At 37.2% G+C, this 25046-nt stretch overlaps 1 protein-coding gene across 1 annotated transcript in view; it reads right to left on the bottom strand.

The window, feature by feature from the left end:
• The window catches only part of LOC150078880 (uncharacterized), a 187684-nt gene that overhangs the window by 102551 nt on the left and 60087 nt on the right, over window positions 1-25046 (bottom strand). The window contains exons 4-5 of the mRNA XM_090382881.1: window positions 15314-15545; window positions 9849-10038 (exon numbers count right to left, since the gene is read on the bottom strand). Of these exons, the coding sequence (XP_090239007.1) occupies window positions 9849-10038; window positions 15314-15545 (422 nt within the window). The remainder of the gene's footprint in view (window positions 1-9848; window positions 10039-15313; window positions 15546-25046) is intronic.

The raw sequence follows: 25046 nt of genomic DNA on the forward strand, positions 1-25046 counted from the left end.
AGCATTAGTGGAGAAGTTAGAAGACAGGGCCATGCCATCACCCTCAATGGGCGATGTGAGAGAAAACTGGACAACCAATTAAAAAAAGTTGGCAAACCATAAGATGGAAGCTTGTTTAGAAGACCTTCATGCCAAACATGATCGAAAGCCTTTGAGATGTCAAGAGTAACTGCTTGTATTTCACCGAACTTTTCCATTGAATTTGTCCATAAATGAGTAACATAAGCCAGAATATAACCAGTGGATCGACACTGATGAAATCTACACTGGCGATCGCTGAGCAAACGGAAGGTTTCTAGGTAATTTAAGAGTTGGCCGTTAATTGATTTCTCCATTACTTTAGAAAGAGTAAAAGTAATTGCAATGGGATGATAATTGGATGGGAGGGATTTGTTGCCCTTTTTAGGAACTGGTTGGATATGAGCAAATTTCCAAGCAAAAGGAAAAACACCGTTGGAATAAGAAAGAGAAAAAAGGCGGAAAGAACAGGAGTAAGTTCAGGATCACAGGTTTTGAGAAGAAATACCATGAGGAAGTGGACCTTTCTGAGCATCAAGATTCGTCAAAATCCTTCTAACATCCTTTTGACGGAAGACCACAGGAGGCATTGAATGGAGTGTGTTGAGAATGGTGGGAGGTGTTTTACCAAGATCATTAATACACGAGTTGGAAGAGAAATGGGATGCTAGCAGGTCAGCTTTATCCTTGGCTGAAGTGATAACAGAACCATCTGGTTTTGATAGAGGTGGGAGCAGAGACAGGCAAAAGTTGCGGCCAATAGTTTTGGCAAGACATCAGAATGCTCAGCTCCCATTAGCGCAAGAAGCAAGTGTTCTACTATTAGCTTGTTCAAAATCTAGTTTGGACTAATTAATAACTGCTTTACAATTGTTGTTGGCTTTGGTGTATGCAGAAAATGAAACTGAAGAATTGGAAACAAGCCAATTACGATATGCAACATTCTTCTCTTGAACAGCCTTAGCACATTTATTGGAAAACCAAGGTTTAGATAAAGGACACTGTTGTTTTGTATATTTGTATTGATGAAGGTATATCAGGCTTAGTGTCGAAGTTTGCAGATGATACAAAGGTTGGCAGGGTTGTTAATGACAGTAATGGCAGTGTGCTACTGCAACAGGATCTAGATAATTTGGGCAGATGGGCTAAGAAGTGGCAAATGAAATTTAATCTTCACAAATGCAAAGTACTGCATATGGGTAGAAGTAATCCGAGAGAAAAGTACCAACTGTGTGATACTACAGTTAAGGTGGTTGAAAACGAAAAAGACCTGGGAGTAATTGTGTAGTCAGATATGAAGTTTTCTGAGCAATGCAGACAGGCTGCCGGGGCGGTCATGGGGTTTTGCCAATGATATATAGGAATTCTGCTAGCAGAGAAAAGGAGGTGATTGTCCCTCTGTATTAAGGCAATGGTCAGGTCATGCCTTGAGTACTGCACACAGGTCTGGAGGCCTTATTTTAGGAAGGTAGTCGATTTGCTTGAGCGTGTACAGAGAAGGGCAACAAGATTAGTGAGGGGAATGAAGGGATCCTCTTACCAAGAGAGGCTTAAGTTCTGCAAATTGTAGTGGCTGAAGACTAGGCACCTGTGCAGTGATCTGATTGAGGTGTACAAGACCTTGAATGGGTTGAGCACACTGAATTCTGATGGGAGTCTTCCACTTGTTCAGATTACGAAGCTAAGGGGGCACAAATTCAAATTAAGAAAAGACAGATGTAGAATAGATGTGCGGAAATTTGCCTTTAGCCAGCGGGTGGTTAATTGTTGGAACAAACTTCCATCTGTCATGGAAGTTGATAGGTTGAATAAATTTAAGGAGGAACTGGACAGGCAATTGGTGGGAATGGTGCGATTTTTTTTTTTTTTTTTTTTGGCTGATGCTGCATAAGCTCATACACTTTGCTTTCTTGCATCACATGCCACCACTACTACAAGATTTTAAAGTGGAGTGTGGAAGAAAGGATTCCATTCCTACAAGGATAATTTCACTGACACGATCTGAGCAAACGTTGACATCAGAAGTTTTCTTGAAGGTCATCCCATTTTGCATTCTTGTAATGCCAAACAACACAAGGTCAATCACCAAGTTGTGACCTGAAGTGCCTAAAGGACCACTCACTTCGACTGTATGCATTAGCATTAGTAGAGGCATACAATGCAAGAAAACAAGCTTATGCAGCATCAACCAAAAAAAAAAAAAAAAAAAAAAACCTGCTCCCATTTCACCCCTCCGTTCGTTCCAAATACTGTCCAGCTTAGCCTTAAATTTATTTAGGTTATCAACTTCCACAACTAAAGATAAGATGGAAGTCTTTTCCACCAATCAACTACCCGCTGGCTAAAGTCAAACTTCCGCACATCTATCTTACAACTGTCTTTCCTCAATTTAAATTTGTCCTCTCAGGTGATTATTCTGAGCTAGAGGAAGAATCCCATCAGCATTGAGCATGCTCAAACCATTCAAAGCTTTATACACCTCAATCAGATCACCTCACAGGTGCCTAGTCTCCAGACACTGTAATCTGCAAAAACTTAAGCCTTTCTTTGTAAGAGCAACCCTTTGTTTCATTCACTAATCTTGCTGCCCTTCTCTCTACTCGTTGCAACAGCTCTACATTCTTAAAATGAGGCCTCCAGACCTGTATACAGTACTCAAAGTGTAGCCTGACCATTGTCTTATACAAAGGGATAATCACCTCCTTATCCCTGCTAGAAAAATTCTTGTATATCATTGACAAGACACCATGAGTTACTCTTGGAGACTGTCTGCACTGCTCAGAAAACTTCATATCTGCCTGCACAGTTACCCCAAGGTCCTTTTCATTCTCTACCACTAACAGTGTAGTACCACAGAGTTGATACGTTACTCTGGGGTTACTGCTTCCCATATGCAGTACTTTACATTTGTTAATGTGAAAGTTCATTTGCCACCTCTCAGCCCATCTGTTCAACTTTTCTAGATCCTGTTGCAGGATCTAGAAAAGACATAGAAGGGTTGTTTGTAAGAAAAAGATCAAGAGTGTTGGCTGTATAGTTAGGATTGTCCAGTATTCTGGTAGGTAAATGAACAATCTGTGCAAGATCATTAGTAATTGTAAAAGCCTCAGCATCTTGAACAGCTGGGTTGATGTGCCTAGAAAATGGAAGCCAGCTGGAGTTGTGAACTATAAAATCACCAAGGAAAATTGCCTCACTGTTAGGAAAAGTTGGACTGGAGAAAGTCAAGTTGCAAAGAGAGGAAGTTAAAGAGCCCGAAGTGATTAGTGGCGTTGGGAGAATGGCAGAGACAACAGATGAATCTGACCCAATGAGGTAGATAGATTTTAAGCCAAATTACCAAGTCTCTGACAGGGAATATCGGGATGGACATATGCACAAATACCATCTTTGGAGAGAAAGGAATTATACAGTGAATAATTTGGGCAAATGAGATGAGCAGTAGTTGAATCAACCGATAACTGATATTCTGTCAGAAAAAATACATGAGGTTTGGCAGACTGCATTGGAAATGAACATCGTTGAGATTAGAATTGAGACCACGTATATTTGTGAAATGAACTAGGAAATGGAAGGTTTAGATCTTTTTGCAGATAAGCTTACTCTATTAGTTTGAAAATTCATGGTGTATTTAATAGTAAGAAAAAGTGGGGGGCGAGGACATGCTGTATGAAGTAATGAAATTTTTGCATTTGGGCGTACACACGTTAAGAATATATCCAGATCCTTGACATAATATGGCCTCGATAATGCCCCCCCCCATACACTACTTGGGCTCCCTCCAGTCACTATTTGGCAGAGTAGAGGTAGCAGAATTATACACTAGCTGATACGGAAGCCTCCTAAAGAGTTACCAATAGATTCGGTCCGGTGTACTAACTAGCGGCCACCCTGTGAACACCATTTTAGAGCTGTACCCTCGAAATGTAAGGAAGATTGGATCTTGCCATGATGTTCATCATAACCTCCAAAGTCATCAGTCATACTGCATGATGGAAGAGATGGGGAAGGGCTGACTGGAACTTAGCTCTGGAGACTAAATATAGGTTCCACCACTTCAAGCCTCCAATAAGCCAACAATTGGTTTGTTTCCAATTATTCAGTTTCATTTTCTGCCTACACCAGAGCTCGCAACAATTGTAAGGCAGTTATTAATCAGTCCAAACTAGATTTTGAAGAGGCTAAGAGTAGAAAACTTGCTTCTTGCCCTAATGGTAGCTGAGCATTCTAGTGTCTTTCCAAAGCTATTGGCCGCAACTTTTGCCCATCTCTGCTCCCACCTCTCTCAAAACCGGATGGTTCTATTGTCTCTTCAGCCAAGGATAAAGCTGACCTGCTAGCATTCCATTTTTCTTTCAACTCATGTATTAATGATCTTGGTAAAACATCTCCCACCATTCCCAGCATACTCCATTCAATGACTCCTGTGGTTTTCAGTCAAAAGGATTTTGACCAATCTTGATGCTAAGAAAGCTCCAGGTCCTGATGGTATTCCTCCACTTGTTCTCAAAACCTGTGCTCCTGAACTTACTCCTGTTCTTTGCCAACTTTTTTTCAGTTTCTTATTTGAAAGGTGTTTTTCCTTCTGCTTGGAAATTTGCTCTTATCCAGCCAGTTCCTAAAAAGGGTGACAAATCCCTCCCATCCAATTATTGTCCCATTGCAATTACTTCTACTCTTTCTAAAGTAATGGAGAAATCAATTAACAGCCAATAATTTATACACCTTCCATCTGATCAACAGTCAACAGTATGGATTCAGTCAGTGTGGATCCACTGGTGATATTCTGGCTTATGTTATCCATTTATGGACAAATTCAATGGAAAGATTTGGTGAAACACAAGCAGTTGCTCTTGACATCCCAAAGGCTTTCGATCGTGTTTGGCATAAAGGTCTTCTAAACAAGCTTCCATCTTATGGTTTGCCAACTGTTTTTGTAATTGGTTATTCAGTTTTCTCTCTGATCACTCACTGAGGGTAAATGGCTCTCTATCTTCTAACTTCACTAATGCTGGTGTTCCCCCAAGGTTCAGTTCTTTTTTTCCATTCTTTTCCTCTTGTATATCAATGGCCTCCTTCCACTGACCGGAAATCCTATCCATAGTTTTAGATGATAGCACAATGCAGTCCACTTTGAGAAACCTTGCCCTGCTCAATCAGCTTCAACTTCTCAAATATCCGCTACCAATTCCTTAAATGCCAATCTCCAGTGGGGCAAAGAAAATTTAGTTGACTTCAATCCTTCTAGAACTCAGTCCTGTTTTATATCTTGCAAAAAGGATTCTTCTGCTCCTATGCTTATCTTTGGTGACACTCAGATTTCTAGGCAAGACGATATGTCTCTTTTGGGGATTACCTTGACTTCTAATCTCTCTCTCTTGGCACAAGCACATTACAAATATTGCTTCCTCTGCATATAAAAAACTTAGTTTTCTCTTTCCCTCTCTGCGTTACTTTTCTTCCAAACTGATGTTCACTCTATATAAATCGCAAAGCCCCCTACCATGGAATATTGTTCCCACATCTGGGGCGGTGCTCTCAGGCTTCTAGATTCCATTCAGAAGAGGGCAGTTAGGTAAATTAATGATCCATGTCCAATAGAGTTTCTGTCTCACAGACGTACTGTTTCTACTGCATGCCTTTTCTACAGATATGTCCATGGGCACTGTTCTTCTGAATTGGCTTCTATAATTCCCATTCTCTCTTTCAAAACAGTCCAAACACGTGCCACCACGAGCCAAAGTCCATTTTCTGTCAAACTTCAAACTCACAGAATGAACTTTTGATCTTCCTCATTTATTCATTCAACTGCCGTTTTCTGGAACAACCTTCCTTCATATGTATTTCCTGAAAAGCTACAGAAGTTCAAGTCTAATGTCAACAAACATCTTCTTTCATCTTCTCAACCTCCAACCCCTGCACGATACTGAGTACCATAGGTTCTAATAACTCTCGTGTTTAGGGTTTTCATAAAAAAAAAAAAAAAAAAAAAGATCACCAACAGTCGAATCATCGATATCAAGTGGAGAAACCTGATTTATCACCTTCCTTCTAGTGTTTATGTAAGTAAAGAAGTCTTTGCTGTTTTTCTTTGCATCCTTTGCCAAAGATTTGTCATAATCTGCCTTCGCTTCCCTAACCTCTTTTGCGACTTGATTACAGGTTAGCTTATACCTACCATAGGCTTTTGTATCGCATGATAATTTATATACATCCCATGCATTTTTCTTCTCTGCCACAAGTCTCATTAGTTCATTTATTTAGGCCTAAGTTGGTATGAAAAGACTAGTAGCTCCTAAGATTAATTCCTTGAGTGTTGACTAGTAGCTCCTAAGATTAATTCCTTGATTGAGAATTTGCTGTTGATCCCCTGTATAGAATTGAAAAACTGTCTGAGACCACTGTAGTCACCTTTTGGTCCTTTCCGAGCCTGACAGTTCAAGGGTCCAGCTTGAAATTTCTGCTAACCGAGTACTCCGGCTCTTCCACAAGTGGGCTACCCAGCACAACCTGACGATCTCGGCTGAGAAAACCTCCAGTATTCTCCCAAAAGCTCAGCCAGACCACTGCAGATTAAGACTAATGTCACAACCATCAAACACCACACCCATCTTAAGCATTTTGGTGTAATCCTGGACTCAAAACTGTCATTCCTCCCACACCTACAGTATATTCAAAAGATAAGAAATTACACAGCACTGGTGGCAAGGGTCACCTGCAGAGATTGGGTCTAAACCGATGTACCCTAGTCGTTTTACAAAGCAGTACTTATTCCAGCCATCTCATATGCTGCAGGGGTCTGGTATCACTGGGCAACTATTGTCACAAATCAGAAGGAATTAGCCACCATTCAAAGAGCAATACTACTTACCATGGCCAGAGCCTGCTGCACAGTGAGCACTCCTGCTCTACAAGCAGAGTATCCTCCCTCTAGATCTTGAAATAATTAGATGTGGCATGTTGTATCATCTTTCCAAAGGAATTTCCACTACTACTACCACCACCACTGGATTCACCACCAACCCAGCAATCAATCGTAAGGCACCTTCTTGCTCACCTGCAGCAGGCCTGGTAGGACAGATGGGCAACATCCACTAAGGGAGCAATTACAAATAAATTGATCCCTGAAGTAACGTTCGCATTCCCAAAAGCCTCAAGCTGGTTTTCCCATGGCCTGTACATAACATACCTCCCTACAGGCCATGGGTTGATACAAGAAAAATTAACATCTCTGGGCATCACAGATGATCCACACTGCCACTGTGGCACTGATAAATGTTGGCACCATATAATGTATGACTGTCCTGACTATGAAGACTTGAGATCTATTTTGATCACAAAGATTACTAATTTGCTAAAGGACCAAGAACATATACTAATTCATACCAAGGACAAATATAAATACTTCACCACTTTTGCACAGGATGTCTTCAACAGACGAAGAACATTAAGGAACCTATTAAACCACCAAGATCAATAATTTGAGACAGATTCTGGACACCCCTCCCCAATAGCATCAACCACCAAACTCATCGAAGCTCAAGTGAACTGAGATTACTTGCATCCAAGTTCCATTGGGCTGATATCTGCAACTAAATCGGCAGGCAAGATCAATCAATCAGTCTGTGATATTACCAGATTTTAACTTTGAAACCACAGGACCTGATTATCCCTTCACAGGAGAGAAGACATAGATAGATACACCTAAAAACAGTATCTAGGTTAAGAATCAACAATTTTGATTATGACATCAATTAATTTGGACTTCAGAAACATCAAAACCTGGGCAACTTTCTTGAAGAGAAATCCTCAACTCGTCATAACAGATCATTGACTTCATCTAAACTGGGCTCTCTTACCCAGTGTACGTTCACCCCTAATCCCTGGACCACACTCACCTGATGGATTCATTTCCATTGTTTCTTTGAGGATGCCTCTAGCTACGTCTCCAAAACCTCTGTTAGTATAACTAAGCAAAGCCATAACAAAAAACCATACCAACTGAGACAATAATTGACAACAGCTCTTGCTTGTCGCAAGACTTCTAAATCATCAGGCAGCTAGATCACTACAATGCCACAATGCATATGACCAACGATCACAGACAGGACTATGTCCCAGGAAGGACAGTACACTAAACTGGTTCTACAATGTAATGAGACAACAAGGAAGTGACAGCAAACCCTGGATGGGACTCTGTCCCAAATATATCAACACATCTGGATCCTGAATACACGACAATATAAAAGAAGAACCACCACCATGGACTGGACTGCATCCCATGAAACGCAATCCACCAAATTGTCACCATATTAGAAGAAACAAGGAAGTGACCACAAATCATGGACGGGATCTGAACCACACAAGACTCCAAACCCAGACATTGGAGACACCAGCAGCTTTGTTGCCATAAGCCATATTGGCAATCAAACCAAGCACTCTTGCCTGGCTTTCTTTTCCTCTCCTCCCTGACTGGAGGGCAGGAGATGGGTACCTATCTCCCCTTCCACCTGGTTAGGCATGGGCCTGCCTCACTGACTTTCTGGGGTCGCCTTCTCTATCTTCTCCATACCTGTTTTTCCCCCCAGATTTCAGTTCCCCCCTACTCTGACTAACTTGCCTGTGTACACCCCACACAATTTATCAATTAATAACGTCCAAATTTAAATCACGCTTATATAAACCTCTCTCTCTCTCTCTCTCTCTCTCAGTCTTTAATATATTCTAGCGTTAACCCCCCCCCCCCTTTTTTTTTCACATAGGCCCTTGCCACTGAAATCTTCTGAAACTAGGTGGCAGGGTCTGCCAGAGTACAAAATAAAATCTACTGGGTACCTGACCTGCCTCTGCGGGGCCAAGTGTGGCAACGGTGGATCTCAATGGCTAAATGGTCAGAAGAACAACAGTACACAACACTACACATCCTTCCACTCACCACACACTTTTTAAATCTCTGGCCTACGTGGAGTTCTGTGCTAAACAAACAACGCGGAGATGGGGGGAACCCTTGGTGCTGTCAGATAACTAACACACCTTGCACTTGTAGTCACCTTTAAAAAAAGCAAAAACCCTTCCCTTTACCCCTGATGGTAGTTATGTCTTTAAGTAAATCCCACATCAGTACACTGTGGTCACTGTCACCTAGTGGTTCCTTTATCTGCAAATTCTTAATGCATGAATAATCATTGCTGATAAGCAGATCAAGAGTATTACCTCCTCTGGTTGCCTCTAGGACAGGCTGCTGTAGAAAACAATCATCCAATAAATTCACAAAAGTCTTGCTAGTGTGCGAGTGACCAATCCACAAGTTCCAGTCAATATCTGGGAAGTTAAAATCCCCCATTGTAAATTTCTCAAAAGCATCCATCTCAAAGTAACTGTGCAAAGGTTTTTAATGACTGGAATGCAAGCAGTTCCTCCACATCTCAAAAGTATAAATGTGGTAGAAAAACAATACTTCAAGAGCAATACTTCCATCTTTAAATTCAGTTTTTGTTTTCTTGAGGAGAAATCTTCCCAAGAAAACATTAAATTACATTCATTCAGAGTCTACTTTCATCCTGTGGAACAGCTCTCCTTCACATGCATTTCTTGAATTACAGTTTACAATTTATAAAGAGCCCAATATTAAGTTTCTTCTGGTTTTTGCAGTTCTCAGCCCAACAACAAGTGCTAAGGTATTATAAGTTTCAATTACCTTTCATGTTTGGGATTATCATAAAAATTATGATGTAGACTATTTCGAGCAATACACAACTGGAAATGTAAGTTAATTAGGTAAATAAATTTTGATCAAATTTTTAATTAGTTGTTCTCATAGTCATTCTTACCTTTTGAGACAAATCAACATAGTCACTTCTGCCTAGACACTTATGTCTTAATAAATGCCTGTCTTTGTTAAAAGATCGATTACACTGGTTACAGCGATAGAGTCCATCAGGTCCTGGCTCTGGCTGGGGTGGAGGATCTGGAGGTTTTGGTGGCTCACTCTTTGGAGCTGATGATTTTTCTTCAGTTATTCTAACAGAGCAAATTTATAAGAGATGGTCACTGACGGACATGAAAATATATGGTGATTATATTACACAGAGTAAATCAAGTATAATATTATACATTATATTATATTGGAAGAGGTATTCACACAATGCAGCAAGAATAAAATACTCCAAAAATTATCACTAGATAATGCAATACATAGATGCAGATGCTCATATTTGATGTATAAATTATCAAGTGCAGTTAATGTCTTGGCACTCTCAATGACAGGCTGCAACATTTATGAATAAAAATTGAGATGGATATGTTACTGGGAATAAAATAACCATAAATGATAAAACAAATGATAAGTTTGGGTTCGCAATGTCAATGAATTATTGTCATTTATCAACATCTCCCTCGGCAGAGAAGGATGAAATTCTGAACTACTATCTTCCAAAAAAAAAAAAAAGTGGGGTTTAATCTGATTAGAAAGTCAATGTTGGATCACGAGTGAGCTGGTTGGCTAGTGATGCTAAATATTTCTTTGAAAACAGAATGAAGTATGAAAGTCATACCAAAATATAACCTTTGTATCCTGAATATCATGAAAATGTACTTTTGCTCACACACTGCAATTCTCTGAAATCGCTAGGTCATTCAGTTTAAATGTGGACCAATAGGCTTGGTCCACATAATTTACAAGATCAGCAATACTGAATGATTATGGAAATTTCAGAGTAGTCATTACTCATTTTACAGGGTCTTCAAGAGACTAGTGAATGGGATGGATTTGTATGGTTTGTAGTATATTTTTTTGTATACTTTAAGTATGGTTAATGTGAGAAAGTCTAAACAGCGAGGTTATGATTTGCATTGCTGTCAATCTGCACCTGCACTTCTCATTACATACCTCCCACTCTCTGCTTGTTTTTGAGCTAAAGATCCTTCTTCCTTACAGTTTCCTGATGCTAATAGTCCACACCTTAACATTTCCACTGCACTGATGAATCTGTCCAGTTCTGTTCTGGTAGCAAACAAAGTGCAGCCATTAATCATCAATGAGTGCATCAAAAAAGTCATGGCAGTACACACTGATGCATAGAGGTAGGCATTTAGTTTTATAAGTAAAAAAAAAAAAAAAAGACATGAAATAATTTTAAATCCTGCACTTTGTAATGCTGTCCATTATTTTAATTTTTTGTAAGAGATATAATTATGAAAAATTTATATAATTGCAATAGTGCAACAGAGCACCAACAATAACAGATCTCTTTCTTGGAACAAAAACATGTTATGCAAGCAAGCACACTGGTGTAATGTGGTAATCTGTACAATATATCTTATTTGAAAAAAAAAAAAAAAAAAAAAAAAATTAAAACAATTTTAAATAAAGAAGACTGTCCTTCATTATTTTAACATTAACCTTAATTTTTTAATATTTAATTAAAGTTTTTGAAAATAAAGTCTGTCATGCTGAAAAAAGTTAAGAGTGGCCATGTTAATATGTTGTATGCATGTTATACTCCTTCAATATTTTAATTTTGGGGGAAAAAAAAAAGTAATTTTAAATAAAGGAAACTTTGTTTTTCATTATTTTACTATCTTAATTAAGCATTTTTTAAAAGTCAGCCACGGCAAAAAAAAGTTAAGTAGGCATGTTGGCATACATATGCAATACACTAATGTGTCACTTGAGATCATTTTTTTACAGCCATATCTCTCAAATTTTAGCACACAATTAATAAAGGAATACTGAAATTCACACAGTCAATCATTTTAATATAAACTTTTTTTAATTAATTTATTTTTTTTGTCAGTTGAAAAATTTCACCAATGTGGTTGCTTGATCATTCAGGAGTATAATATATCATGTTACATGTAACTATTTTAAATACAAATATTCTGTTTCTACCCCTTTTAAACTATTTGTTTTTGAAAATATGGAATTTCTTTTCAAATTAACAGTATTTTCCAGTTATTCAATTTGAGCCTTCACAGTTTAAGAGAAGGTTAACTAATAATAGAATAGCAATCGCTTAAAAAAAAAAAAAAAAAGACACTTTATTCAAGCTTTCAAATTACTTCTTCCCTCTTTAATGACAACCAAGGATCGGATGTGTACACTTCTACCTCCTTGCGCTTATTTTAAATTCCGTTTTTTTCTCTTCATTTCCCCCTCTTAGTTTCTTAGCTAACAATTCAACCTAAACACTAACCACCTCTTCTCAATATACCACTACAGATTTATTCAAGGTGAGTACCGTTTTTTTAAGCAATTGCTATTCTATTATTAGTCCACCAATACGGTATTATAAGATTTCTAAACTTTTATATTGAGAAGGTTAACTTTAATCTGCCTGTATATTTAAAATAAAAATTCTGAGGAACAGTATTATTCTGGTATAATAATTTTCTCATTACAAATGTACAATTATCTTAAACATTTATACTAAATAAAATTAAGCAACAAATAAAAAACCTCCAAAATGTATGGAATGGGTAAAAAAAAAAAAATTAAACAATTTTAAATAAAGAAGACTGTCCTTCATTATTTTAACATTAACCTTAATTTTTTATTATTTAATTAAAGTTGAAGGATAGATGAAGGAACCCATGTTTTATCAAAATTAGATGAGGAAAAATAACAATGTCTGGACTTCAATTCAGAAATAAAAAGTAATACGTTCAATAACAAGGGAAATTGGATTAAAAAATTATTCAGTAAAAATTTTACTTCAAAAAATTATAATTCTGTAAAAATTAGCTTACTTGGAGTACTGCACTTCACTTCACATGAAGAAAAACATTAGTTTTAAATTGAACCATAATATTTAAAATAGTTGTTAACATTTAATACCGTAAAACATCTTCTATGGGTCTAGTTTAACACAGTCAGATAGAGCAAAATGAAAATTATCATCATATTCATTATGATCCCAAATTTGCTTGTATATAAATGTAAGAAAATCCTGAGGAGATACTGCATTTAACAATTTGTACAGTAATTTAAATGAGGCAGGTAATAATCCTAACTGTAACAGAAGATCACACACGTGACAAACAGGATGCTAAAACCATGTATGCAATATTAACCATGTATGCAATATTAATGGCATCTTTAAAATTTTATGATGAACTTCTTGAGGAATTGAATCATTTGGTTGTACTAAAATTTTTTTATAGTGAATACGGTTTTATTTTAAAAGAACCATTATTTTTTCAAATAATGTTCTGCTGCACTTTTCTAATATACAAAAATAGTAACTGCAAATGTTGTCATATTTTGCTTAAATATATAACTTAATATAACTTATTGTTAATTTCCTTCTATAAATATTAATTTTTAACCTATAACTTTATTTATTGCATATTAATATACAAAACTCAGTTTTTTTGTGCTATCTAAAATGTGCCATTTTAAATTACAAGTTGAATAAGATTGCCAATTATAATGATTCTTGTGCCCAATAAATAGACTGACCAATTATAAGAATTTTCTAGAGTGAGAGATTTGGAATCATGAAAACATGATGCCTCTTTATTTTTTAGAAATAAAAAATAAAAAAAAAAAAAAAAATATATGTTTTTTAATTTCTAGAAATTTTTAAAAATAAAACAAGGAAGGCAAGTAAATTGGTCATCTCATAGACTGCATTATCATTAAATATTCAACTTCTTAATGAAAAAGGTACTGGTAAGCCACACCACTGCATAAATAAAATACTGGAGTTTAGATGCTCATTCAAGTATGTGGAAAATGTAGAGTGTGGGGTACTGAATTCTTTCATCACATCTTTCAAAACTTGCATTTTTTCCTTCAAGGAAATGTTCTCAATGTTGCTTTATTCTTTCCTTAACTATATTTAGAATATAGGGTGCACTCAATACAGTATTCTTAAGAATGAGTTCTGAACACAATTGATAATACCACGTCAGAGCTTATTTGTTCCTTCTCTAATTTATCATGTATTCACATATAGTTTTTCAGTCTTTGCAAATACATTTTATGCATAGAAAGACTGAAAATAAATCTTTCTATAGGACTATTTCATTCAATTAACAAAGCACTGTTAATGAAGGAAGTCTTTCAGGATCTAGAAATTTTTTGTTATGGTGAAATTTTCATTAAAATGGCATTCATACTAATGAGATTTTAACTGTAGTATCTAATGCAAAAAATAAAAATTAAAAAATAAAAATAAGAAATGTGCACAAAGTTCATAGAAACCTAAAATTAAGTTCATTATATAATGTTCTTTTTACACAGAAAGCTGTTGTTGTTGTTGTTATTTGGTTTTTTGGAGCATTAGCAACTAAGGCCATATTGCTCCGGGAATATGCGGTGGTCATTCCCTGACCTTTCTGCATCCTCCGTATTTGGTGGTGATGGGCTCGAACCCCGGTCTAATCAAGAAGCATGTGCTACGCACTGCTGCTCCTTCCCACCTGGCTACAGAGGAGCCCACACAGAAAGCATGAGTGAGTGAGTGTGTGAGTGAGTGAGGGTGTGTGTGTGTGTGTGTGTGTGAGAGAGAGAGAGAGAGAGAGAGAGAGAGAGAGAGAGAGAGAGAGAGAGAGAGAGAGAGAGAGAGAGAGCTTAGTTTAAAACATCTGTATGAATTATTTCTACTATTATTTTAAAGCAGGAAAAATGGATCTTGGGACTGATGTTGTATTTTGCTGGTGAACACCTGACAATTCTTTCCATATTTCAACGCTTTTTAATACAAGTAAACTGCTAAAATCAAGAGTTCATTCAGAAAACCTTACATTTTCAACATAAACAGAGTTCAAGGAAGTGTGGAAGATGAATACTTACATCTTTTCTGGGTAATAATATCTGTATCTCTAAAAGTAATGACAGAGACAGTTATTCCTATTCAGTGAGGCATATCTTAAGAAAACTTTTTTTTATGCATATTAAAATGTACTTTATCTATTTTTCCGAAATGGAAATTTTGATAATTTTAAAAAGCAGAGCCACAACTGCATATAAGCTATAACAATTAAATCATACACTTCATGAGTTAACTAGTATTCATAACCAGCCTGAAGAAGAAACTTTCTTACCAAAATGTAATTTTTCACTAAGCTGAAACTATGGTTTTGACTTGTACTGGCTATTAAAAGGTAAAGGATTTAATAAAGTTAAATAACCATCTCATTATTAATGTCTTATACTAACTTTATAACAATACTAAGGATAAAGGTTTCTGAATAAATTCCAAAACTGTCTAAAATATTTCTCGCCTTTAGTAAAGTACACTCTATACAAGAACGTCAGAAGAATATATAACAACAATGTTTATTAGCTTACTTTTGTTGCTCACTCTTTCTAGGTCTTCCCCGTTTCCTTTTTGGAGCAGAACTATCTATAACTGGGATAAGAGATGGCTTATTTTGTTTAGTAGCTTCAACAATTAAATGTACTGTACTTGGCTCGTGAAAGCCTGTGCTGCTTTGTACTGGAATGATTTTTAAGTCATCGCTCTGATCATTTCTTAGTGGTTGACTACATACTTCAGCATTTCCAGTTAATAATGGACCCACTAATAAAAAAAAAAGTTTTTATTATGTATTTTATCATTTATGTAATGAAGAGTAAAAATTCTTCAGTAACAGTAAGTGCTAATCGCTTCAGGGGGAAAAAAAAAAGGAAACGTTTGGGTGTACAACTTATTCATTAATTTAATTTGAATCTCAAGATTCCTTCTACAGCTATTGCCAGACAAGCAACACAAAAAATAAAATAAAATTAAATTAAAAAAATTCACTTCATCATTTTTGGGGTTTTTTTTAACAGTTTTTTAAATCTCACCATTTTTATTAAAAGTTTTTACCTTCAGTGTTTTTATTCACCTATCTGGCTGTAGCCCGAAAAATATTATTGCTGATATTTATTAAATGCAACTTTGAAAATTACAGAGCAAAATGTTAGATTCAGAAATGAATATTTGTGTGTTTGTATTCGTTTATATTGTTTATAATGTATTTGTTTATGTTTTGCTAAACATGGGTACTGAAGGCATGCAGTTAAGATGAAATGATGAAAATAATTTGAGGTAGAAAAAAATATGAAATCATGCAGCTGGTAGAAAATAAATTTTTTTTTTTTGTTTATTCAAGCGTGTGAGATATTTGAGAAAATGCAGTATTTATTGAACTTTGCATATATTTCAAATGCGGGCTTGATTTCCATCCACATAAAATATGGGTTGCACACACAGAACAGTAGAATGATATATAAAAATATGTACAAAATAATATATAGTGCACTGTATGTTATGGGTATCTTTTTGGTTCTGTTTTAACAACTAAAGCTATCTTTTATCAGCAAAACATACTAATCAAAGATGAAAAAATTTAAGTTTATTTATAAATACACAATTAAATATTCATTAGATTAAATGAAGAAAATTTCTGTGCACCTTTTTGAGACATTCTATATTACTTTCTGGTGAGGATTGTATATCATTCTATGCATATTTTATGCTGGTGTTCAAAAGCTAAGGAACAAATAGAAAAATGTATACATTTTTTATTTATTAAATTATCACAGTGTTAATGAAAAATTTCTTTTTAATAATGCACAAAGACTGGACAAACTTCAGTCTGAAATTAAAGAGTCATTCAAATGAGTTCATAAGACTCATAAATGCATATAAAGAACATGCTCATGATGCATTCCATAGACAGTATGCTTGGATACAAGCTCTCTTGTAGTTCCAGCAAGCTCTGAAGAAAATTAGCACACTATCAAGTCTTTAAAATCTCACAGGCAGGATCAGATAACAGTCACCATGACTGGAGATGACAAAAGGATGGTCTCTGATAGGCCTTCAAGAATCAGTGTGCATGCTTTGGAATTAGTTTCAAACATTTTGCTTACAATGCTATTAATCATAATCAGCAACCTGACCACTTTGATTGTCTTACTTCCATTCTCTCTATTTCTCTCTGCCACAAAGACACTTAAATATATATATATATATATATATATATATATTAAGAATAAACAAGGAGTTACCTTTTATTCCACCGAAAGGAATTCTTGATCAACTCTCCTTTTTGTGAATTATACAATAATAAAACAAATTGTTGTTAAATTAATCTAAAAAAAATTCATAACGTGGTCCATACTATCAGCCCATAAGTAATCCAACACCCTCAGGATCGGCACGGCACACCCCAACCCGACCCCAGGAACATCAAATCCCCACGTAACCCCTAGTACTGGAAAACATTTTGTCAAAATCGCGAATCTAAATATAAGTAAAATATTCTTAAGAGCAATAAAATTTATGATTAAAATCCACTGCAATATATACAGGTAGCCCTTGATTTACGTCGGGGTTAGGTTCTGAGGACACAGGTGCAAATGGAACCTTTTATATAATGGAGTCAATTGGAAATCAAAGGGTTAGGTTCCGGGCACCAAAAATTTTACCTACCACTTTGCATCGATTATTTTATTTTATTAGCATTCTTAATAATCGATGGAGGCATATTCATAGCCCTACACACATTAGGGCAGCTTTCATCAGATTCTATCCTCCGAATATTGCACTAGGATTCAATTAACTACTTTTAACAGACATGGCTTGAGTTTATTCTATTAAATTAAAAACTTTATAACATGATAGGAAAAAACTGCACATGACTATCACTATTATTATTATTTAATTTATTAATAGCACAATTAATAAAAAAAATGTTAGTGTAATAAATTTCCAACACGTGTAAATAGCGTAAATAACAACCAACTGAATGCTTCACCGCATGGACCTTTTACTACCCGCATCCACGAGTGGTTACTTTGAAGGCGGGAATCCTTCTCATCTCTGATACGAATGCGCTAATTGCTGATTGGCTCAGATTGTCCTAAATCACATGAACAGTGCACGATACATAGCACAGTATGATGCTGATAAATTTTGTCTGACGATTTGAAACTTTCAATTTATAAAAAAATTGCAAAAATAAATAAATAAAAATAAAAATGGCATTGTGGTTAGTGATCGGTGCTATCGCAAATTGGCGCAAATCGGACCAGTGCAAAATGAGGACTACCTGTATATATATATATATATATATATACACAGGCTGGCCTCGATTAACGCGATTAATTTGTCCTGCGAGCGCATCGTGCAAAACGGAAACGCATTAATCGAATATAATAGTCAATAGGAAAAATTATAATTGGTCCTTGACCTTCTGGAATGTCTATAAAGAATTTTAAAAATACTTTTAAATAATTTTTTAACTGTATACAATGAAAATAATTATGGAATTAAATGTTTGTTGCATAAAACAGCGATTCCCAAACTGTGCGCTGCGGAATATTTTAAATGTTCAAGGGAAACACAGCAATACTCGACATCTGTCAGACACTGCGCGACCTACTAGCTGGAAGTAGTTCACAGTTTCAACATTTCTTATTAAGTTGTTTTGACCCAACTACTAAACGGAACTGTTAGGTATTTCTTTTGGTCTGGGTGCGCCGTGAAAAAATTACTGAGACCCTAAGGGCGCCGTGAACTGAGAAAGTTTGGGAACCTCTGACATAAAATACACAATGAAGAAATGACTGTTGTGGAAATATTTGAACAGCGTTGACTTTCTCTTTTCATCAATCAATTTCCGATAGCCGACAACAATCTTCTCTGGGCCCTGGCGAAATAAATATCGCAGAGAACCTCAAACCTTTTGTTTGAGGTTCTCTGCAATATGAAAGATTTCATCAAGTTCTTTTACCGTTATCTCCTTTGCAGTAACATTTTCATCTGGCTCATTTAAAAATTTGAATTTTTTAAATGCAAGTATGAATTGACTTTATTAGCAGGAGACAAACGAGTAACACGTCTTCTGATGGTTGATAGAACACACCGAGGCAGGCAGCAAGCAAACGTTTGTTTATTGCCCGTCCGACGCGTGGTAAACTTAATGCACGATTCAAATCTTTTTCAACTATCGCATAAAAAAAAGATTGCGTTAACTGGAAATTTGCATCGTGTAAAGTGAAAAGTGGCATAATTTTTTTTAAATAGCGGTAACTGAAACACGCGTTAATCGAACTTGCGTTATGCGAGGCCTGGCTGTATTTATATACACAGGGTGATTCACTACCAGTGCGACAAACTTGCAGGTGTAGGGAGCACAAAGACGAATCGGAATCACATAGCATTGCAGGGTCCGAAATGCCTTCGTCATGCGGGAGGTCGCGTGAACAAACTAAAAGAATAGAAACAGCAACTCGTTAGTGTAACAGAAATCATTTTAACGACAAGTTTTACATTGGCAAAAAGCCATGCTACAGAAGGGGTTCGAAAGTTCAACCAGAAGCAGTCACACAGGCTTCACAGCACCGCTGCATGGAATCCCTAACTTTCTGGAAGATTCCTGGTGTGTCTCGAATCTCCCCTCAGCTACAGAGATGCGAGTGACAAGGTCTTCAACTGAATCGACGGGGGTCTCGTACACCAATGTCTTCATTTGACCCCAGCAGAAGAAGAAGTCCAGGCATGATAGGTCTGGCGATCTAGCAGGCAAATGAACTGGACCACCACAACCTATCCAATGCTGTCCAAATGTAACGCTTAGGTGTTGGCGGATGTCATTGGTGTAATGTGGGGGGAGCCCCATCATGCTGGAACCACATTGAGTGGCACGACTGAGGACCATGTGCTTCTTCAATAAGTTCGGGCAGGACTTGCTGTAGAAAGATCAAGTATGCCCTACCATCCAGACAAGGGGGCAGAAGGTACAGTCCAATGAGGTGGTCTCCAACAATGCCGACCCAAACATTGACAGAGAAACGGCGTTGAGTTGCATGTGTTCGTGTACCATGGGGTTTCTCTAAAGCCCACAAATGGCATTATGTTGATTGAAGGTTTCCTCTCTTGTGAAACTTGCCTCATCCGTAAATAATACGGACACAGCAAATGCGCTGTCTGCCGCACTCTGTTGAAGAAACCAAGTAGCAGAAGTCCTCCAGAGTGGATAATCCGCACGCTCCAATGATTGGATGCGTTGCAGATGGTATGAACTCATTGGTTTGTTGACAGTATCCTCCATACAGTGGATTGGGAAATACCCAATCGTTGGCCTATCGCTCGAGTACTCTTACTCCGATTTCCTTCTGCAAGACGTAGGACATTCTCCTCATTGTCTGGCATCCTCATCGTTCACTCTCGATTCATGGTACCTCTCACGAAACAACCAGTCTCACGTAACCTTCAGTGCACACGTGCAAAAATCGTACGATGAGGAGCAGGCCTGTGCGGGAAATGTTCCTGGTACAAGCGCAGAGCGGTGCCCATTACAGTCCGCAGCTCCATATGCAAGGTGCATGTCGGCCAGTTCAACGTTTGAATACTCGTCCATCCTACTGCCTCGGGAACCAGTTCGCAAATGCTGACTTCCAGCGGGACTGCTGTTCACGCAACCTCGCTTTCAACGTCCTCTACCACATGACGAAGTCATTTCGGACCCTGCAATGCTATGTGATTCCGATTCGTCTTTGTGCCCCCTACACCTCCTGCAAGTTTGTCACACTGGTAGTGAATCACCCTGTATATATACACCTAATTCTGTTTTTGCACGAACTTTTTTTACACGCATTTGGTTTAACACGAATTCAAAATAAATATTTCATTCTCTTTTTACGCGAGTCATTTTGATTTAACACGATTTCTATGAATTTTTTTTTGCCTAAATTCTAAGAAATTTTTTTTTTATTTGTGGCATATTAGTATCATTTCTATATTACACGCATCAATAGATTGGATAACAGCTAGTGTTTGCGTTTTGAAACGCGTGCTTTTGCTTACCAATGTTTACGTCTAGGTATCTATGAATCATCAACGTTTTTATTAATTTTGTGCACATCTACGGTATTCGTGCATTGTATCTTCAGCAGACATGTAGTAGTAAGCTCTATTTCAAAGTGAAAGAATCTTTAGTGAAATTTGTGCACATATAAATTTATTAATTTTGCCGATAGTCAATAAATTGTAAGTTTACAAAATTTTCATACCTTTTTTTATTAATTATAACTGAGATATTTTTCGGTAGCCCTTATATAATGTCGAATAATTCGCCTATCACCAAAATGAAAAGGAAAGCGATTTCTTTGGAACTTAAAATTCAAATTTTAGATCGTCTTGCAACTGGACAAGGGGCTACGTCTGTAGGAAGGCATTTTGGTGTACATGAAGCTACCGTAAGAACTATTAAGAAAAATGAAGCTGCAATTAGGAAGTCGGTATGTTCTGGAACAAAAGTAAGTGTTAATTCATCATCATATACAAGAGATATTGTCAAGGAAAAAATGGAAAAGGCCCTGGTAATGTGGATAGAAGATCAGTCACAAAAAAGAGTACCAGTAGATGGAAATGCCATCAAGCAAACAGCACTAAGAATTTACAGACAGGTTAAAGAAAAGGAGCCAAGCACTTCATCTCAGTTAAACAGAAAGTATGAATTTTCTGCGAGTACAGGTTGGATGACAGGGTTTCTTAAAAGGAATGCTCTTCATAATATAAAAATTAAAGGTGAAACTGCATCTGCAGATGAATCGGCTGCTAAAGTATTCCCGCAGGAACTTGCAAAAATTATTGAAGATGGAGGATACACTCCTGATCAAGTGTGGAATGCAGATGAAACTGGTTTCTTCTGGAAACGAATGCCGAACAGAACGTATGTAGCCAAATCGCAGAAAACTGCTGGTGGTTTTAAGGTAGCTAAGGATCGTGTGACCTTATTATTTTCCTCCAACGCTTCAGGAGATCGTATGTTGAAACCACTGCTGGTAAATCGAGCCCTAAACAATGAAAGTTCAATGAAAGGTGTAGATATCAATAAATTGCCTGTTCACTGGATGGCAAACAAGAAGGCCTGGGTGACCACTACTATTTTTACAGAATGGTTCAACAAATGTTTCGTCCCAGAAGTCAGACGTTATTTGAATTTGAAAGGTCTCGAATTTAAAGTTCTTCTGATTCTTGACAATGCACCCGGCCATCCTGTCTTGGAACACCCAAATGTACAAATTTTATTTCTGCCACCTAATACTACATCTTTGATACAACCGCTAGACCAAGGTATAATTGCGACAATTAAAACATACTACGTAAAACGAACATTCCAACACGTTTTGGACAAACTGAATGATGAAACACTAACAGTCATTGATGTGTGGAAGAAATTCTCAATTATGGATTGTATCAATCAAGTTGGATTAGCGTTAACTGAATTAAAACCAGCAACTTTAAATGCGTGTTGGAAAGCGGTTTGGCCACAATGTGTAAAAAGCAAAGATCCCATCATCCCTAATACGACCGAATTTCCCAACATCATTACAATGGCACACAAAATTGGTGGAGAAGGATTCGATGATCTATCGTTTGAAGATATTGATGAATTGTTAACCGACAAAGCCCTAAGCGAAGATGAAATATTAGAGGTTGTCCTTGGGACTCCTTATCCCACAGAACGTAGTGATAATGAAGAAAATGATTCTGTTCTAAATGCAGATTTAATAAAAGAAGCTCTGGAACTGGCTAGAAAATTAGGTAATCATTTTGTCAAACATGACCCTAATGAGGAACGCGCTGGGAACTTTCAACGCGAACTGAAGTTGTTGACAGCCTCTTACAGAGAATTATATAACGGACTAACCAAAACACAAACACAACGATTAATAACTGAATTCGTTCGTAAAGCCGGTGAAACATCAGCACCAGAGGAGATTCGTGCTGATTTTGCTGAAGAGATCACAGAAAGAATTTCATTAATAGAGGAAGAAGACGATGTCCACAACATTTCTAGTGATGGCAGTGATATTCCAGTCGTACGCAAACGTATGCGCCGTTTATTATCAGAAAGTGGAAAATGAATAAAATCTTGTTATATGTAAAACAGATTTTTTTTGTTCCTGAAGAATTTTTTTTCATTTCATATGCATACAAATTTATTTTCGTACATTTTAATTACATATTATTACATGTGTAATTTGTTGAAATAAAATAATAAGCTTAAAACGAATATTTTATGTGTTTTTTTTTTAATTATTTTTACTGATTTTTTTAGATCCGGAACCAATCTTCTTTTCTTCCATAAATACAATGTCTTTTTTTACACGAATTTTTTTTTACACATATTTTTCAGGAACGTATCTATCGTGTAAAAACAGAATTAGGTGTATATATATATATATATATTTTTATATATATAAAAATATGTTCATGTTTCTGTGTTTGATCTTTACCTTTTGAGCACCTGTGCACATACCATGCATAGAATAATGTACACTGAATTATGACCACCCTTATGAAAAGTGAATGCGACTCGTTGACCACGTGAGGTATGAGAGTGCATAGATCAGGTTTTAGTGGTTCAGTAGGTAGTAAAATTCCAAGCGTGATGGGTAAAAAGAAGGATTTATCGGACTTTGATAAAGGACAGATTGTGGGAGCTCGACAAGCTGGTGCCTAGATTTCCCAAATGGACGAACTGGTGGGATGTTCGAGAGCAGCCGCAGTTAAAGTGTACTAGGACTGGCATCAAATGGTCAAACAACAACCCGACAGCAAACTGCAAAGTTCACTGAAAGGTTGAAGTTAGAGGTGAGCACCGGGTGCGACGACTCGTACAGGCAAACAGGCACAGCACTGTTCAAGAGTTGACTACCCAATACAACATGGGCCAACCTGGAACAATATCTGCCATGACCATGCGTTGCACGCTCGCACGTATGGGCTATACCAGCAGACAATGCCTACGGCATCCTCTCCTAACCAAGGTTCATCGGCGTAAAAGACTCACCTGGTAATAGTATTAGTGGCATGTGATGCAAGAAAGCAAGTGTATGAGCTTATGCAGCATCAGCCAAAAAAAAAAACAAAAAAAATCACACCATTCCCCCCAAATGCCTGTCCAGTTCCTCCTTAAATTTATTCAACTTACCAACTTCCACAACGACAGATGGAAGTTTGTTCCAGCAATTAACCACCCACTGGCTAAAGGCAAATTTCCGCACATCTATTCTACATCTGTCTTTTCTTAATTTGAATTTATGCTCCCTTAGGTTCATAATCTGAACAAGTGGAAGGATCCCATCAGAATTCAGCATGCTCAACCCATTCAAGGCCTTATATACCTAAATCAGATCACCACGCAGGTGCCTAGTCTCCAGCCACTGCAATTTGCAGAACTTAAGACTCTCTTGGAGAGGATCCCTTCATTCCCCTCACCAATCTTGTTGCCCTTCTCTGTACACGCTCAAGTAAATCTACATCCTTCCTAAATTGAGGCCTCCAGACCTGTACGCAGTACTCAAGGCGTGGCCTGACCATTGCCTTATACAGAGGGACAATCACCTCCTTTTCCCTGCTAGCAAAATTCCTATATAACATTGACAAAACCCCATGACCTGCCCTGGCAGCCTGTCTGCATTGCTCAGAAAACTTCATATCTGACTGCACAACTATTCCCAGGTCTTTTTCATTTTCTACCACCTTAAGTGTAGTACCACACAGTTGGTACGTTTCTCTGGGGTTACTTCTACCCATATGCAGTACTTTGCATTTGTCAAGGTTAAACTTCAGTTGCCACTTCTTAGCCCATCTGCCCAAATTATCTAGATCCTGTTGCAGTAGCACACTGCCATTACTGTCATTAACAACCCTGCCAACCTTTGTATCATCTGCAAACTTCGACATTAAGCCTGATATACCTTCATCAATATCATTTATAAATATACAAAACAACAGTGGACCTAACGCCGAACCCTGTGGGACACCACTAATAACATTAGTCCAAGAAGAGCAGCACCCATTGATTACCACCCTCTGTCTTCTCCCACTTAACCATCCTTTTATCCATTGTAGCAACTTACCCTTAATACCATTCTGCTCCAATTTGTACAATAGTCTTCCATGCGCAACAGTGTCAAAAGCTTTCCTGAAATCCAAATATATGATATCAAAATTATTTTTTGCATCCAGTTCCTTTGTAATCATATCATAATATCCTATCAAATTTGTCAGACA

The sequence above is a fragment of the Mastigoproctus giganteus genome, chromosome 10, assembly GCF_048544385.1.
Source record: "Mastigoproctus giganteus isolate SK-2022 chromosome 10, ASM4854438v1, whole genome shotgun sequence".
In the NCBI taxonomy this organism is placed as follows: Eukaryota; Metazoa; Arthropoda; class Arachnida; order Uropygi; family Thelyphonidae; genus Mastigoproctus; species Mastigoproctus giganteus.